At 37.6% G+C, this 19,417-nt stretch overlaps 1 protein-coding gene across 4 annotated transcripts in view; it reads right to left on the minus strand.

Annotated features, from left to right (window-relative positions):
- MALT1 (MALT1 paracaspase) overlaps window positions 1–19,417 on the minus strand; it is a 28,380-nt gene that overhangs the window by 3,538 nt on the left and 5,425 nt on the right. Inside the window, exons 5-16 of one of the 4 annotated variants that reach the window (XM_072031369.1) lie at window positions 18,369–18,547; window positions 17,710–17,806; window positions 16,935–16,967; window positions 15,033–15,059; window positions 13,921–13,953; window positions 11,784–11,987; window positions 6,732–6,909; window positions 5,317–5,391; window positions 4,126–4,253; window positions 2,721–2,870; window positions 1,887–2,044; window positions 985–1,110 (exon numbers count right to left, since the gene is read on the minus strand). In XM_072031369.1, coding sequence (XP_071887470.1) covers window positions 985–1,110; window positions 1,887–2,044; window positions 2,721–2,870; window positions 4,126–4,253; window positions 5,317–5,391; window positions 6,732–6,909; window positions 11,784–11,987; window positions 13,921–13,953; window positions 15,033–15,059; window positions 16,935–16,967; window positions 17,710–17,806; window positions 18,369–18,547 — 1,388 coding nt within the window. The remainder of the gene's footprint in view (window positions 1–984; window positions 1,111–1,886; window positions 2,045–2,720; window positions 2,871–4,125; window positions 4,254–5,316; window positions 5,392–6,731; window positions 6,910–11,783; window positions 11,988–13,920; window positions 13,954–15,032; window positions 15,060–16,934; window positions 16,968–17,709; window positions 17,807–18,368; window positions 18,548–19,417) is intronic. The other 3 variants (XM_027446456.3, XM_027446455.3, XM_027446457.3) reach the window with 3 other exon arrangements.

The raw sequence follows: 19,417 nt of genomic DNA on the forward strand, positions 1-19,417 counted from the left end.
ATTGCAAAAAGCAATCTACTCATCATAAAGTTTTTTCTGCAAACTCATATTTCATGCTAATTCAAGGTTCAGTTTCCCTCTACTGGTTAAAATGTAGGTAAACCACATCAGATGTCCCTGTACATGACATGCAGACAGGATTTCTCAATTATGTTGCAGGCTGGATGCCCAAGATATGCTGCAGGCCAGAAAGTTTTATTTTCTATTGTTGCAGGTAACACGACAACAAAAAACCTCCCCTGTTGCCCACTCCTCCGAACATTTTAGAGAACAGAGTAAAATTAAACTTTGTCCCCTTTACTGGCTAAGGACACCTCAGAACTTTACTGAAGACCTCCTGATCTGCTTAATACTTGTCCACCTGACAGTCTTTATTTCTAGAAGCATTTTTATTACAACACCTGCCAGAAGCATTTAAGAAAAGATACCTAGCCATGTCCAGATAAGATGTTCATAAATAAAAGATACAAAAGATAAACTTAACAGTGCCACAGTATGCTGAAGTGAGAACCTTTCAAAAGCCTCATCCAAGAACACAACTTGGAATAGAAATATGTAACATTTTTATCTCCTTCTCATAACTGTAAGATGCAGCTATGTTTCAGGTCACACTCTTACTGTACTACAAGGCACAGGAACATTTCCACAATGTGCACAAGATGATGATCATAAAAATAATCATCTTGTCAAAGTTCAGCACAATCCTAGAAAATACAAAGTGCCTTGCACAATGGCATTGGGATTGCACATGCATTGATTCTCTGGCTTTTATTTTACAGTGGAGGAACTAGTTATAGTCACTAAGTGTTGCTGTTAGTCATTCTCCCTTCTAAGTAGCCAGGATTTAAATCTGGTATGTTGCGTATGTCTCCAGAACCTGTTACCTACCATGCAAACAATACACAGCCAACCCAATAGAACTGCAAAGCAACATGATTAATCTATGCTATCTGAACAAACTTGCGAGGAACAATTTATATTAACCCTTAGTTTTTGGAGTGAACTTAGCCTGGTGTAGAGGCAGTGTTTGGGAAGGTCCTTTGATACTAAATAGCTTCCAGTTTCCTCAGGAGTTCCTTTATTGGCCTCTTTAGGATCCACATCCAGGTCCTATTGCAAGAAAGAAATGATAACTCATCTGAAGATACAGAACTTGTAGATCATAGAACAGTTAGGAGCATTTATTTTTATGAAGTCAACATTTGCTTCTTCTTAAAAGGAAAGAACACCCATCTTGGATTACTTGCAAAAGCTGCTGAAGCCACTATTAGTCACAGGCAGAAGAGGTTATTTATTTAGGTTACCCTCTTCTGCTGATGATTCCTTTGAAATCGGCTGAAGTACAGTACCGTAACAGCAATTCTGTGGGCTACAGACACATCTTTATTATGCACATTAACTGAAATGTTTTCTTCACCAAGCATCAAAAGTGTTCTGTTTATTAAACACCAGAAAAGGTTTCCTACACCTAAGGAACTTTCAGTTTTACTCTTATCCTTCACCTTACTGCACTGAGCTGAGTAACATCAATGGAACCAGAAAGATCACACAGCTGTAAAGAAAACACTAAATTCTAAGAAACCTTGTATTGCAAGGTAGATGTGCCGTAGGCCCAAAAAGAAGCTATTGACATTTAACTCACTCAATTAAATGTAACTACCTAATGTTATAATGACAATAAAAAGGTGACTTTGAAAAAGATGACCACATATAAAAATATATAAAAATGTGTCGCTGTATATGTACAGAGACAGTCATGTAAGCACCTGGTTTCAATATTTTAGATTCACTTTATTACAAAAGGTGCAGTTTGACATGGACAGACCTGACAGTTTTCAGCTTCAGAGGAGGGAGATCACACCAAGACACCTACAGAAAGCACTTACAAGTGCGAAGTCTGTAACGTAGGCTCTGCAAACTACTATTTCAGGTGGCTTCTTTACTATTCGTGTGTAGATTATCATGACATTGGAAAACTCGGCTGCAAACCCCAACTGAATCTGAACTCCACATTTGAATTCGAGATACATACTTTCTGGAAGCTCTGCAAGTAAACAACACATCATTACATTCTAAATAGAAATATGTATTTTCTATTATTACTCTTTGGGAATATTAAAGAACTTTAGAAGATACAGACCTTTTCCTTGTGTACTCCCTCTACCTATTGCTTACATAGTCACGCAGAAGCAACTCTTAGAAGCTAACCTGGCAGCAGTATTGTTTACTAGATGCAGTATCAGAAGGTAACTGACTAACATTGCCATAGAGCTGACTTTTCAACTTCTTTCCAATCTTTCAATTCCAAGCTTTCTTTCCAAACACCATGCAACTAGCAAGGCAACATCTAATGCTACATACATAGAATATTGACCCAAGAATATGTTTATGTATCTGTAATCAAATCAGTAAGGTTAATACAGTATCCTATATTCAGGAGACACAGAGATAGCTTTATAATAAACTTTGAATGTGACAGCACGAAAAACTTCAGGTTCACAACACAAAAAATTCTAACATCTGAACACACTAATGAAAATCAAGATATGAACTTGAATTTCTTCAATTTCTATTCAGAATTATGGCTTATGGACTAGAGATTATAAAGAATGTACATCCTCTTATTTTCGAGGGAACTATTTTAGTTCTAGTGATGTAACATCCTAATACGACATTCCCACCATTCAAGTAGTATCACCTAAAGGTAGATCATACCATACCATGAGCTTTAGCCCACTGTAGGTTCCGTGCCATAGACTCTGCAGAAGATATGGTTTGTTGAATGGGATCAGTTAATGCCCTTTTCTCAGACAAACTGCTGCGGATCTCCAAAGCTTGTTTGCCTTTGGTAAGGTGACACTTGCCCATATCTAAAAACAAGATGCATAGTTTCTCTCAAGATCATTGCTGCTGAAATTCTAAATAAATTGACTATACAATGTAGCAGTGGCATAGCTGCTATGGTTATGACAGTATGAACACTTTGATACAAACTTGTAGTTTCAGAAGTATTCCTTTCAGTTATTTATTCATAAGATGTTGTGGATTAACCCTGGTAGATGGCCAAGCACCACACAACTGCTTGCTTACTCCCTCCCTCACCCACTTCCAGTGGGACAAGGGAGAAGGAAAAGAAGCACAAAAGCAAGAAAGCTTGAGATAAAAAATAAAACATGTTTGATAAGGGAAGGAGAAGTGGAAAGAGGAAAAAAAAAAAAAAAAAGAAGCGATACAAAGGCACTCACTTACCACCACCCCTGTGTAGACTAATGCCCAGCCAGTTCCCAAGCAAAAGATAGCTAACTTTCCTAAACCTCTTCCTCCCTCTTATTGCTAAGCGTCACTGCACATGGTATGGAATATCTCTTTGGTTAGCTCAGGTCATCTGCCCAGTTGTGTCCGCTCCCCACCTCTTGCACACCCCTGAACCTATTCACTGCGGAGCAGAGTCAGGAACAGAGAAGGCCTTGATGCTGTGCAAACACTGTTCCTCATTTACATACAGCACTTTTAATGTGAGTATCACCAGTGTACCACTGCACTCACTAATACCCAGCATCTGGTAATACTCACAGCAGTTGTCTCATTGCCTGACGTGATTTTTCCTCATGCTACCAGATGCACACACACAAGCTGACTGAAACAACCAGTGCAGACACACTTCTTTTGAGCAGCTGGAACTCTCAAGCAGTGGGAACACTATGTACTGCGTTTGTATTTTGTTTAGTGCAGTCCTCAGATCTTTTAGAGGTTGCCAGTTCTATTTCTTAACACAGGACTTATCTGCCTTCTATATTATCTCCCTCCTCACCCTCCTGTTTACTTGTTGGGAGAAGGACTTCCACCCCAAATTCCAACAGAAGCTGCCATCATGCTCTCCTCTGTGAAATCAGTCTTTGCACTCTAAGCTCAAGCATGAGATAATGTCACACATCAGGATATCTACAGCATGGGACATTAACCTGAAAGCACAGACTGAGCAGTGAGAGACACAACATCTGGAGAAGCACAGGGAAAACGGATGGAGGCAGAGCTAAAGTAGTGTAACATTTGCCATGAGAAGAATGACAGTTAAGCAAATAAGTTTTTAGTAAGAATTGACTAGTGTAGTAAGCTGCAATTCACCTTCTGCAACCTCATCAAGCAGTACAGTAATCTTTTTGTCTTCTAACAGACGCTCCTTCAAGAACTTCATGAAAATTCCATTGGCCAGCCCTGACTGCTGAATCTCAAAAGCTTCTGCTCCCTGGCACCTACAAGATAACCAGTGACAAGGGGAAAACAAAACAAAACACAACACACTGCAACAGCCGTGTGACTAAGATCGACATGAAGGCAAAAGGAATAACATTTGGGAATGGGAGAAAGAAGCCCTTATACAGCAGGTTTATGGTCAACCTGCTCTTCATTTGCAAGCAACTCATCCTGGGAAGATTTCACTTACAACCAAGCCATAGACCAGAGGCAATATTAGCTGTTTATGTGAGAGGCTTGAAATGCTCATGGAAGACTTCACTAAAGCTCTTGACTATTTCTGTTCAATAGGTATTTCACACCATTTGAAAACTAATAGCAAGAGGTTATACAGATATCTGCAAAGTAACCTCTTCAAGTAGCTTCATTTGCAGGTGTAACTATGTGTTACACCTAGATGAAGCAAAAAAAGCAGGGACAGTCTATATGCCACTCTTCTAAAAACTGATTAATTTGTCTTATATATACGTATACATTTTTTAATATAAATTTAACTTGCATTTGCAGAGGAGACATAACTGCAGAGGGTATAGTAGGTAGGTTAAAGTTAATCAGTCCCTCAACAGTACGTGACTTCCTATACAAGTGCACAGACTGGTAAGCATCATTAGGAACACACAAGACAAAACTCCCACTTCCCCATCAGCACAAACATTATAGGCTTGAGGGTAAAATTTGCTTTTTCATTCTGTGTGCTTTTAAAATCTCTAATAAATAGTATTCAGATAATTAGAGAATTCCTACAAGTAGCCATTAAAAATAATCAGAAAAATTGTCCAGTAGTTTCTGATTTGCTGAATGCAGTTCTCTCACTGGCATTCCCTTACACCTGAATAGGAACATTAAATACCAGGAATACATATGGATATCCACGATCAGTAGACCATGGAATCGTTCAAAGAATGAAGTCAAAAAGGTAGTCTGAGGATACAGATACCAATACAAGTTATCAGTCCCTTAACAGAACAGTTGGTATTTTCTGTAAAAGATTAGCTACACAATCTCAGTGGTATCTTCTGGCTTCAAAATATCTGCAGCACAGCAGGAGAAAAGTTTCCTTACGTGGCGTATCCAAAAACAATGTTGGCTGTAACCTTCAGAGCATCTAAGATAAGTATAGTATCATCATATTCATTTCTGCAATAAGAGGAAACAAAAGAATATTTTGAGAACTAATAATAGTAACCAACTCCATAGTTGTTCAAAATACCAAACCAGCATAGTTTAGAAACATTATTTTTCTCCCACAGTTCTAGTCACTCCTTCTAGACAAAAGCAGCACCATCAACACTCTCCATGGAGAGAATTCAAAGAGTCAGTCAAACATCACGTTAACTATACGAGGGAATGATATATTAAGCAATACAGTGCCAGTTTGGCTAAAATCTCTGCAAAAACATCTTGTAACTAGCCACTTTAGGTTATAACATAAACTATATTTATTCTGTCTTTTAAAACATGGTGGTGTCCGCACAGTTAACATGAGGCTTATGTAGCTAATCGCACAGCAGATTGTGAAGCTGAATTGGGTCACTGCCATTTCATTAGCAGTGAAGTTTAAAAGCTCCACAAACATTAAAGCACTAGCAATTTTCCATTATGAAACATTCCATAAAGACCAAATTCAGAGGTGCTGACTGAAGAGCTAATTTCAAGTGCAAGTTTAATAGGGCATAGTATTCTCTGAACATGTCAAGAAAATAGTACTTTGTTTAGAAAAAATTGATGAGCCAGTTGATTTTTAATTTCTAAATAAAGATACAACATCCCCAGCATAAAAGCAGTCCACTAAATTCATGCCTCTTAAGAGTTCTAAAATAACTACTTCACTTGAGCCCTTCTGTCAAATTAACATGCCTTTGATCATATGGATTCTCCTTCCTTCCTGTAATGATAAAGATGGTTAATGATGCAAGGGGAGAAGGGTCATTCTTCTTCTTTAAGATGCCTAATTTCACTTTTATCTAGTCACACTGATGCTTTATAATTTTTAAACCACCACCAAAAAAAAAAAAGGGAAGAAAAAGATGTAATTCAAATCAAGAGGCAAGCATCTGCACATGGAAATGGAAAGTCTAGTCCCCAGCTTCATATATCCATCCAAGGCCAAAGACAAAATAAGCCTATGAATAAATTCTATTGACTTTAAAAAAAGCTCAGGTGCACGCCACAGATTTTCAGAACCAGGAATGTTCGAGAACAGTGTATACTCAGCCCAGATTAAAGATTTCTCTTAAGCTTGAAGTCCAGCTTTCCCTCAAGATCCTTTGCTATTTTCCCAAAGCAAATGTTCAATTTCATTCATTCATTTTAAAAGTAAGCTGCATTTTAATCTCTTACTGCAGTGAATAAACTGAACTTCACAGCTGGTTCCTGAAACTACTATCATTATACTCTCTCCCCATCTATCACAAACCAGAAACACCCCTCAAACGTTTAACAACACTTCTCAGTATTCATGAACTATTAAACTATACCTTTTCCGACACATATCCAACAGGAATACGTTGAGCCCCGTCTCTTTTTCCTGCATTAATTTGAGGATGTTTTGTACACACAGACAGTTTGCAGATCGGTAGGGATTTGGAGCATCAATAGGAACCATGAAACTGTTTCCATAGTTTTCATAGCCATGGCCAGCATAGTACAACAAACCTGAGAGATCAAACAGATTTAACTGAAAACACAGCTCAAGAGTACACTGCAACATTCCCATCAATTTTAACATGTTAAAAAACTTCATGCACACTATGCGTCTGAGGGAGATTAAGATCCTTCAAGATACTCCAAGTAGTTTTTTTGGTATCACTATGCCTTTGTTAAAACAGGAAGGAAGAGGAGGAGATAAAAAAAAAAAAGTAACATCAATTTCACAATGTGCAGAGAAGTTAAAAAAAAAAAAAACAAAAACAGCAATTTTCAACTCATGAAACAGAATCCATTAGATATTTATATCAATCACACAAATAAAGATAGCTAAATACTCTTAAAGTGTTTTAAGTAGAGTTATGACCTCTAACAGAAATAATCTGTTATCTACTATATATAACTCACAGACATAAGCAAGGAACTGCGCCAACTGTAAAACAGCTTCTCCACATGTGCAACTACAAAGCTTTGTGTAGCTAAGAGTCAGTGCAGATTTTACAGACAGAAAAGATAACCCTGAACAGTTTGGTTGGACTTTTTTTTTTTTTTGTAGAAGAAAAAAACTGCCACCTTTAAAACTATTCTCTTTTCTTTTTAAGCTTACTATTATCATTGGCAAGTCTTAAAATTAGTTTAACAAGAAAGAAAGAAATATGTTTTACACTATGACAGATTTTTTTTTTTTAATATTTATAGGGAAAAAAGTATTACTCCATGGTTATACTTGATAGGATTCCAGAGCACATTTGTATTACCAAATTACCAACAGCTCTTTTATTTGATGACATTTATATCTCTTCACAGTTGCATGAACCCATAACTCCTGTTATACAAAGAAATTATTTCCTAGACACAGCAAATTATCCTCCAATCATTTTCACGTGTCAATACATAAGGCTACAGTAGTTTTGAAGATTTAAAAATCTTCAAAAAGCACAGATTTAAAGATTTAAAAATCTTCAAAAAGCACACAACAATTTATATAAAGAAAATAAATCATGTAATTAAAAAAGCTTTTTGTAATTCTGAAACAGGAACTACAATCTATAAATTAGATTTAATCCATATATGAATTAAAACATGAAACATTAAGGTCACATCAGTTTGCAGTAAAATTAGGCTATCTTGGAATTAATGACTTCTGCCAAAACATGCCAGAAGCTTGTATTGTTCAATGAAATTTTCCTGTTGTCTGTTTCCAGTGCTGTTTTTGTTTATCAACAAGTTTCATTTTTTAAGAGGAGTTTTTATTTATCTATACAAAGCAGTCCATGGGTCAGATATTCAATTAGTACATAGCACTGCAACTAAATCAAAGTCAGCACAGACATGACAATTTTTGCTAACTGTAGACATGGTCTTGTTATGCCTTTATTCTTACTAAAAGCAGCTGTGAAATTTGTATCACAATAGAACTTGAATATTTACTAAAAACAAGCCTCACCTTAACATACTAAAAGATCAATATTCAAGTCAGCTTGCATAGGTAGGCATGCCACATGCTCTCCCTTTTCATTACTGATAGCTACAGCAACTGAAAATACTTCTCTTGCACAGCCCTGCACGTCCTGTAAAGGAATACCACGATATAACTATATCCCTTCAAACTAAGCCTTGCGTTTTCTTTTACTTTTAAGCTCTCAAGTCATTAGCACCTATGCCAAGACCTTGCTAACTGCTCCATTCAATCAGCAGTGCTCAATTTCTTTTTATGGGAAACTTGCATAGGCAAGATAAGCAGCAAGCAAGTGCATACAAGGTAAACTCCAGAACTTAAGGCTTCACTTCAAGAGCTTAATGGCTATTCACCTACCGAAACACACTGAATATAGAGACGCATGCCGTCTTTTTGCAGTAGAAAAAGTATTGGAAAGGGCAGGAACCCAATGTATCAGAGCCTTTTCCCAATGAATAGGAATATTTCAGAAATAACTACGTTTCTTTTTTTTATTATTTTTATTTTTCCCTTGAGGGGATAACTGCAGCATGTTTTTTTTTTTTTTTTTTTGCTAAGTACCTTCAACAGTTAATCTGTTGAGCTCAAGATCAGAAATAAACCTCTGCATACCCAGAGTAAGCAAACATGTTTGGAGGGCCTCATTAGACACTTTGGCGCAACAATTTTAAGTAGGCTCAAGTTCCTCACAGACGTCAGCGTTTAAGTGATATCAGCAGCTTTTTTTTTTTTTTTTAAAAAGAAAAAAGCCAAACTATTTTTAGTCTTTAAAATATATAGGTTCATGCTTTTGTCCTTCGTAGGATAGAATACTAATTGCACATTACATTTAATACAACATAAACTAAGGCATTAGAGGAGACCATCATCATCATGTTGTTTACTAGTCTTGCTCTTAAGGAACAATATCTGAAATGCCAGTTTCCTGGCACTAAGCAGCAATTACCCAATGTCATACTAGGCATCACGAGTATGTGTAACAAGGACTGAGCAGGAGTATCTGCTATGCTTCTGTTTGGAGCTATGCCCACTGAAAATGCAATAAATCATCATCTATTTGTGCCCTGACAGCATCTTTTATATGCTTTAAGACATTAGTAGACACTATCCAGAAAGAACAAAGCGATCACAACGTAGTTATTGTCAAACACTACTGAAAGTACACTTTGCTTTTCTTTCAGAAATATCAACTTGCTAGGAAAATATAACTGCCAAAACATGGCTTATAAGAGCTTTCATATGTTGCTGGTGAGAAACTTGTTAATGCCTTTCAGTACTTTATTTCTAAATTCTTGTCAACAATTACAGAAAAAAAAAGAAGGTGCAAGAATCTAAAAGCTCACTCAAATGCATGAGCCCCTCAGTCCCCCAGGGTAAAAAACCAAAAACAGCTACCAGAAAGTCTACTAAACTTTACTGCCATAATTAGTCCCCATATCATACGAGTTTTGGCTCCGATGTAAATGCCCAAATGTCAGATCATCCAGTTCTGCACAGAGCATCAGGTAACACACCATTTAAAAAGTCATACTAAGAAATAACTTGACCTTGTGTTACAAAAAAGAATTGAACAATGTTTTCTTGTCTGGATATTACTATAAAAATTCTGCAATTTAAACAGTACAATTGGATGAGCTTTCTGATCTCTGTTCTAAAGGATTTCTACAGTTATTTATGCAAACAGCATTTAGAAAAAATGACAAAGATAGGGAGATTCAGCAGCACACTCCTCAGAGCCCACCAAAACAATTTTTTTTTTTTTTTCCCAATTCAAGTTGTGTCATTCTAGGCCTTTTCCACCTAAGGCATCAAGGTTTTTTGCTGAGTGGATCAATTCCATCATGTCCCAGCCAGCACAGCCACTGGTTCCAACCTTGTGCTTTCTCTCTCAAAGTTTATTCATAAATTCTTTGTCTTGCCTAATCATCTAAGAATCAGTGCATACCAGCACAACATGTATCAGACTTGATTGGTTAGTCTTCATCCAAGAAGAAAGCAACTGCTACACAATATGTAGAGGACAGCTTAAAATTCTTATTAATATTATGTTACAGGTATCTTATAAATAAATGTGACTCCAATTAACAAGAACATAGGGGAAAAAAAGAGAGATGTGTTAAACACACACCTTTCAGTATGCTTAATTTTTACTCCTGTAACTTAAACCAATACTGATAAGATGTTGCAGAACAATTATTAAAGTGATGGTGCAATTTAGAGGGCTGTTGCCTGGTTAAGCAGTGTAACTGCATATTAAGTTTCCCACATAACGTGCACAGAAAACACTCTGCATTCAGACTATCCACAAAGATGTGAAACAATAGCTGTATCTGAGTTTGGAGTAGAAATACAGGTTTGGAGAACTTTTTCACTCCCTCTTTAAGACTTTATGAAAAAGTCTGTGCTTGCCAGGCCAGTATCATGACAACTGAAAGAAACCTGCAATCCAAAAAATAAGGATTTCTACTTAACCTGAAAACTTGGCAGAAAGAACAAAACATGATTTCCCCCCCCGACTCCCAACACACCTGGTATCAGAGTGCAGCTTACTGTCTGTCAAGGCAGAGAAAAGCACATCTCTTCCTCTGTTCTTTAAAGATCTGGTGAGCAAGGACTAAGAGAGCACAGCAGCCCCTCCCAAAGAGCTCCAGAAGGATGGAAGTCCAGAAGTAAAGAGCAGTCTGTAGACAGCCAGTAGAAAGACAGAGTATGAACAGAAAGGTCCCAGTCCCATGAGCAAGCTCAGAACATACTGCATGCTGTACTGCTGGCTGTTCCCCACTTCCTCAGCAGAAATGCAAATTAGGAGCCTGAACACACCAAGGGGCTGGTCAACCTTAACCAACAGTAACTCGTAGGCACAGGAAAGGGGGAAGGAGGACAGAGAAGGTGTTTAAGAAGAAGGTATTTAAAAGATCTCTTAAGAGCAGCACGGACTGCTGTTCAGGACTACACGTAGTCTTGCATACTGCAGTTACACATTTTTGACTACTCTGCTACAAGCTCTTAGCTGTAACACAATAAAACGGAAGACACAACACTTGCTCTTGCTTATAAGATTAGCAGAAATGCGTATTTTCTGCAGAGTACATTGTCAAACACACTACACAGATGCAGCAGCTGTTGGCAGACAAACACACTGATAGTATCGAACACAGAAGTACACTGCAGTTTTAGGTGTGGTTAAAGAAAAAAGTTCAAAGATTTTATCTGTTCCAATAATAAAGTAACAGTAATGTTTTTAAACTAAAGTCTAAGGATGCTGGTGGGTGTGTTTAACTTTTCCCACTCTACATACATGCTATTTGCAATGAAGTTTGTTTTACTGTCACATACAGGGAACTGGCAGAGGTAGATACAAGATGTTTGTGGGTTTCACGTCATGAAACCGACCTACTTCAGAAGGGATCCCACTTGTTCTTACCATATACTCCTCTGTCAAGGAGAAGCAAAAATTCATCCACAGCATTTCGCATCTCAGACTCAGTAAGATCCAGCAAAGAAACAACTTTGAAATCCATCTGTCTTAGCAAGTTGGTCAATTCATAGACATCCACCATTGGAGCCTTGAGTCGGGGGTGATTCCAGTAGTTCATATTTCCAATTAAGAGAGCTACTTTGTCTGTTGCTGCAAAGACAAAGGAAAAACAAAACAGCAGTACATTTGTTGTATTCCCTAGATTCAATACCTAAAATTTAATTTATTCCAAAGCAGCAATAGTATCCAACCTCACTTCAGGCACAATACTTGCAAGTCATTCTGTATCAGCTATACAGCTAACTCAATTCTCATTCAAAGAACAAACATTTCAGCATGTTCTGACAGTCAACATATTTGAACCATGAGGCATTTAAGACTGGATAATTTATCAAGAAGTGAGTCACTAAGGCTATATGTCATTTCTTTAACTTTTCCTGAAAGCACCATTACTGAATTCCTCCATACAGAAGGAAATTTAATAAACATGGAAATTCTTACGCCAAGTTGCTAAAGGTATGGCCGGTTATATTCCACCTCTCCCACCCCTCAGGCCAGCATTATGACAACTGAAAGGAACCTGCAGATTCACAAAATCTTGTGCTTCTTAAAAATAAAACAAAGCAAACAAAAAACCACCACACACAAAAGACCACTTTCATATCTCCAATTCCTACGTTCACATCTTGCTAAAACATAGTATGTTTGAAGTAGAAGCTTTTACTTAAATAACAGAAAACTTTATTTAGGTCAGAAGTAAAAAGTCATTTTTTTCTGTTTGTTAAGGTTTCTTTGGTTGCTAAACAAAAGGTCCCTTTTCTCTGGGCCTCTTCTTCTGTTGCTGTAGTTAAAAACTGAGAGAAGATGAATTTACAAAACTGGGAGGGAAGTCTAACGATGTTCTTATATCCTGAGATATATTCATGCTGATTTTAACACAGCCAGAAGTATTTCTGTCCCGAGTAAACAGAGCAGCTATGAAACTAAAGAAAAAAATTTACATTGACAGAAGTGCTGGTAGGTAGTCTCATTTTTATCCAAAAATTGTACACCAAGGTACAGAAAGGCATTTATTCAAAGTAAGGCACTTCTCCTCTGGCTTATTTGTTACTTCTCCTCTCCAAAAGGAATTATTGTCCTACTGCTCTGGTTGCAAATAGGATCATATGACTGCCCCAAATCTGCTTCAGAGTCAGTAACCCCACTAACCAGGAGACAGCCTTTGTCTATAGCCTCAGCATCTAACGTTTCAATTCCTTTAGCAAGATTCCCAACTCGCTTTTAACATTCTTACAGCTGAAAAACCTTCAAGGTCTTGAACAGCATGGACTATTTTAATGGCAGAGAAAGATGTATAGTGACAGTAGAAGACTGATGTTGAAAAATACTTTTAAAAGCGTGAGTTTGCTATACAATTTAGAAAAGATGAGCCAGAACTGCACTTACACTCCCCCTCATGCTGATGAGCCTGAGAGAAGTAAGATTTTGACATAGTCTGGCAACCCTTCCACCTGGTTTGGCACTGACGAAGTCAACTCACCTGACCACAGTCAAATCTATGATACAATGTGAAGAGTGTGATTAAAAAAACCCCACCAACTGTTCTTCAAAACACATATCCTATCCACCTACCTCAGCAAGCTGCAGCTCAGGATCAATGCCTCCAAGCACTGTGCACAGTTGAAGCTGAGTTTGCAGGCACAACATACTCTCTTAGCAGACAACACCAATCCCTTTACTCACCTCACCCTAATGCCATGATCTCCAACCACAGAAGTATTCAAAATAATGGTGTAACACACTTGTTAAGGTCACAGCCAGAGGAATTTGTAACCGTAAACTGAAACAGGTGAGAAGTCATAGACACTCCACCAAGTCACTGAAAATCTGGTGCCTTCATCACAGCTTACTGCTTAAAGGGCAACCAAACATTATAAAGGGCTACAGAAATGCAGGCGTCTTCCTCCCTGCAGCTATTTCACAAGTTATTTCATAAGCAATGACAGAAGAAGCAAAATTCAGAAGCAACATTACCTCCTAGGTAAGAAATAAAAGTGTTCATTACAACCACAAAACTACTTACCAAAAGGTCTGTCATTTGATTGTTCCTGTAGGTCTGCAAGAAATCAATTACAAGAACAGATCATCAGTAAGTACAATCATAGTTGTCAGCATCAGAAAATGATCTGCATGTTCCATACAGCAGTCTACTAGTAAGGCTTTAATAACTTAATTTCTTCACTGGTTTTAAGAAAATAAAAATGCTTTTTTGTTGCTGTTATTTACCTGATTTCTTTGACCTATAGCAAACATACCCCAGTAGGATATGAATAGCTAGTCCTATTTATTAAGAAATATTAGAAACTTGTGGTATTATTTTAAATTTTACAAACTGTATGTCAGCATTTTCAGTAATGTCTGAAAGAGTTCATATTCTCCAAATGAAATGCAGATATGTAAGATGGAGATAGTAGCAGAGATGACAATTGGATACGTGCAAAATCTTTTATTTCGTACTTCACAGAGGAATGGTAAAGCCAATGCCCTGCAAAGCCTAACTCTGGATAAATGTCACAACAACACTACTGAACTATCTTTCAGTGACTAAGCCTTAGCAGAAGTAAACATATCTTTGATGTCTAACCCAGGAAATTATGACTTCTGTGATTTGATATTTTAGGAACACTATCAGAGACAATCCCTGATAGGGTATTATTTCAGAATTTGTTTCTATAATAAATATCAAACAGGCTTCAAGTCACATGAGCTCACTCCAACATTGAGTTGGTCTATTTCATAAATCCATCTATCATTGGTGACAGCCAGACATCTTATACTTCATTCACTGTAATCATCTGAAAAAGCAGCAACATAGTAAAACTTACAGCCCAACAAAGCCACAGACAAGAAAACAAAACACAATTTCTTCTGTATTTACATAAGTACGTATGCAGTATAAAAGAGCAGCTTTGTGTGATTTTGAAAAGATAACAGCAACTCTATGGTTCATTGCATATCTACAAGTTCGTTTATTGGGACCAGAAAGTGGTACTGCCCCTACCTGTCACTAATAAATCCCCGGTTATAAACACATCCAAATAATGTAAACTAAATATTGTAACCGAGCTAGGCTTCAGTGAATTGTAACATGAAATGAAGATGTGAAATCAAAGCTTTTCAAAACATAACACTTACCTGTTTTTTGAAGATCACTTAGATCTTCTGTGAAGAAATGCACCAATTCATAGTTTAAACAAGATGCGAAAATACATATGCTATTAATACATATATAATTAATATATCTATGTCATGCCATTATTAATTAAAGTCAAAAACTAGAAGACAAGCTATCTTTCTAAAATATTTTTGGCTTTGTATTTCTGTAAATCTAACTTTCTTATGTTTATTGCACATGCACAGAAGAGAAAATCATGCATCAAAATACTAGAATCATAGAAGCATACTAAGGCATACTAGACACGGTATTACAATACAGCTGAAAACAGAGGTAGAAACATACTACGTCTCAGGCCCACATGCATGCAAGCAGCTTGAATGAATAAGGAACAAGACGTCAGAATATGCCATGCGAAAAATAGATGTTTTAAGGACTGCTTAAAAAGCAACATGCTGAGCAAGAAGTCTTACTTTGTAAGGCCATGTACATTTAGAAAGATATAATTTTCAGATATATTTTTCAAACACTCTAAACTATCACAGGTTTCACCTATCTATTCTCAGAATACTGGAAACTATGGAAAAGAAAAATCATTTACACGAAGCACCAGAGGTCTCTTGGAACAGGCCTGCTCCACGCAGCAGAGCACTAGGCAGATCTTTCAAGCCCCAAGAGCAGGCTCACATATCCACATGGGAAACTCTAGTTAACTAAAGTGAAACTCGCACGTGTTTTAATGTAGCTTAGTGGCAGAACAAACTTAAAATCACACAATGGTTTGGGTTGGAAGGGACCTTAAAGATCATCTGATTCCAACCCCCCTGCCTCAGGTAGGGACCCCTCCCACTAGATGGGGTTGCACAAAGCTCCATCCAACCCGGCCTTCAAACTTGCATCCAAGCAAACTGTAATTTGAGTGCAGACCCCAGCAGTTAATACAGTGATTATCTTCTTCTTCAAAGGCTTGTTGAATTACAGACAAGTAGTAGGCTTCTGCACAGCGCTCCATCATGTAATGTAGACACCTCTCCAAGCCAGAAAGGATGTTAAGGCTCAAAGAGATGTCACAGAAGCTATGCTGTGGAAGTGGCCGACCCTGAAATTTGTGTTACTCATACGTTCTAGTACACAACACCCTCACAATGTCAAACCTTTAACAAAGGAGCTAAAGGGGAACATCAGCTCCAGTTAAAGATTGAACAAGAAACATTGCACAGCAGCTTAATTCCAAGAAAAAGAGTAAAGAGATGTTTATAGTGCCTTGCAAAACAAACGTATTTGTTTCCTTCAGTGCTGGTAGGTCAACTTGGGGCAGGGCAGGGGGGCTTCTGTGAGCAGCCTTACATCTTTATGTACAATACCCCACTGTGTAAATTTTATAGGCTTTAAGAGTCTCAGTAGTTAATGGATGGCATCAACACAAAGGTCACTATACAACTTTCCCCGTGGTAGCAGTTTAAAGGAGAAAGGAAATCAACCATTAGGCTGGTGGCAACACATCTTGCCGACACAGACCTGACAGTGGAACCAGCTCTATTCAGCTCTTTAAGGTTATCCAGGTCCCTAAACATACCAAGTTTTTCTTGCTAGGATGTTGCTTCCTGGAGCCCAACTAAAGAGATCTCAACACCTTTTGTGTTTTAAAAGAAATTATAAGTGCAGGGCATAAAAACAGTACAAAAATGAATATTGCAGAAGAAATCTTGCTTTCCCTCCTCCCCCACCCCCCAAGCTTTAGATCATGCTATCAAGGCAAAGAAGAGAGAAGCACGTGCAGAAGGAATGTTACATCACGCATCAGTGTTTTAAAGCACACTGAAGCTCTTAACCCACACATGCTTTTCAACAATGCACTTAGTAATACATCATCCCAATAATTAATCTTTAAAAGTTGATTGACAACTAAAGAGTTACTTTACCTTCTGTGCACTCCACTGCCATAGATTTCCTTCCTTGTGTTTTAAGCGGGGGGAAATTGGAAGACAATTGCTCTCAGTTATGAGAGTTAGCACATAAAATGGAAGAAAAAAGTCACTTCCAAGCTTCTCTGTAATCTGGCTCATTTTACAGCAGTAAAAATCTTTCAGCACTGACTGTGATACTGTATAGTAATTATTACTAAAATTCAGCAGTACTAGAATGTTCTTAGGATAGGAAAGAACTTTTCATATGAATTATGCAATAGTAGTCCCAGATAAATCTAGAAGCTATATAAACAGATCTTCTCTTCTTTAGTTTACTGCAAATACATGCACACGCCCTAAACAGTGTTATATCCATTTATTCCACTTGCTGTGAATAATCTCACCTGCCCCAATTGCTAAAGAGCTCAGCGTAACACAGTTCAAATCACTAACAAGATGTTAATGAAATCAAGGTTTAAACTGTTGTCAGAAACAAAAATATAAAGAAAACAGCTCACCATCTGTTGACAAGCTACATTCATACTAGCAATGCCAAAAAGCAGTAGCATTTCTATGCTAGCTACCTTAAAAACCCAAAGCACTTTATAACTTACAGAACTTTAAAACTGCCTTTGCTGTCAGCAAGCAACACTATTTTAACAAAGGGATACACTAAAAATATAGAAGATTATGTGCTTGGCTTAATACCAGAAGTCTGAAAAGCAAATTCTGGTGATAGCGAAGAAATTGGTAAATCAACTGACCTCTATCAAACTGAAAAACTCCTTACCTACAACAACTTCTATCTTCTTGCTGTCTTGGTCTTCCTGGTCATTGAACACGTGACACCAATATGTTCCCCCATGCTCCATGTCCACACAAGTTACCTATGTGAGCACAATCATAGTCATCCTGCCAGGCCCCAGGCCCCCAGATAAAACAGTAAAAATTAAAAGCAAAACCTAAACAAATCCGCAATTTTCTGATACCCTCATTCTACAGAAAGCTGAACAGCATGCATTCTAGAAATGCTTTCAGAAATTGAAGAAAGAGTGCAAATCCACCTAACAGGCCTGAGATACTTTAAGCATTAAATGTAGCAGCTCTTACAAATCACAGAGCTTTGCAGTCTGGGATAGAAATACAAGGTTTCACTTTCACTGGTACTTAATCTTTCTTATGTAAATAAATCTCTCTAATTCAAAATACAATGTAGCTGTCCACCCCATGACCACCACCTGAAACACGTTCAGGATTACAATTCTGCACCCTGAAGCCTCAGAGCCATATTGGCATTTGAGTAACAAAACAGGATGGCTACTTAGAAACTGTATTTGCATAAAAGGTTATCAAGGCTATGAAGAAGTTATTTTCTTCAAGGAAGCTTTATGTGATAAGCTAAAGGTGATTACATATTAACCCCCCCAAGAGCACTCTGCAGTAACTTACCATGTAGACATTTTTGCTCCCATTTGCCAAGGGAAATCCATTCCTGAACCACTGATATTGAGGAATTGGGTTTCCAACAGCTCTGCATTCTAATACCAAAGCATCTCCCACTGTCAAGTTTTGTGGCTGAGGCTGAATACAAATGCATATCTTCTTATCAGGCAAACTAATTAAGCTCCCTTCAAAAAACAAAGGAAACAATGAAAGGAAAGAAACTTTTCCATCTGTCAGTGTGCTTGTCTTGTTTGCTTGTAGTGCAAGTTAACCCCTCACTCCATTTCCACAGAATCTAGGTTTTCTCATGTGTCCAGGCTTTAAGCATACAAGTGCTATGAGCTTCTGTATAAGGTAGGACTTTTTTCTAGTGGCCAGGAAAGCACTGAAACTCATTAGGTTCTTCTTTACCCAGTATCTTTATTCTCAGACTGGCAGCAAACAGATAGGCGGTGGACAAAAATTCCTGATTATCAGATCAGAACCCATAGGACAAACATGCATAAAAGACTGCGTGTGTAAACACACTAACAGGTTACAGGGCTCAGGTTAAAAAAAAAATAAATTGATTTTTCTGGTACAAGAATCCTTTAGGAATTCAAAGGATTCCAAGACACTGTTTTCCATCTATTCTTATCCGCTATTCATAAAATCATAGAATGGCTTGGGTTGGAAGGGGCCTTAAAGTTCACCCAGTTCCAACACCCCTGCCATTTCTTCCTAATGTCTAATCTAAATCTATCCTCTATTAGTTTAAGACCATTCCCATTTATCCTAACATTATCTACCCAGTAGAGTCCCTCTCTCTCCTTTTTATAAGACTCCTCGAAAGGCCCCTATTGTGGAACTTTGTTTCTTTTCTGCTTTTATAGCCAGTACAAGAGCACAATAATTGAGTATCATCTTTTAATCGTCCTTCTCTCATGTCTGCGCAAGACAGTGACGGAGACCTGAGTTTCTCTAACAAACAGGAAGGCAGACTTTCAGAAGACCACATTTGTCCAATAAATGCTCACTCGAACGCAAAAAAAAAAAAAGACTTCAGCTTCAAGGTA

Source organism: Anas platyrhynchos, chromosome Z (assembly GCF_047663525.1).
Source record: "Anas platyrhynchos isolate ZD024472 breed Pekin duck chromosome Z, IASCAAS_PekinDuck_T2T, whole genome shotgun sequence".
In the NCBI taxonomy this organism is placed as follows: Eukaryota; Metazoa; Chordata; class Aves; order Anseriformes; family Anatidae; genus Anas; species Anas platyrhynchos.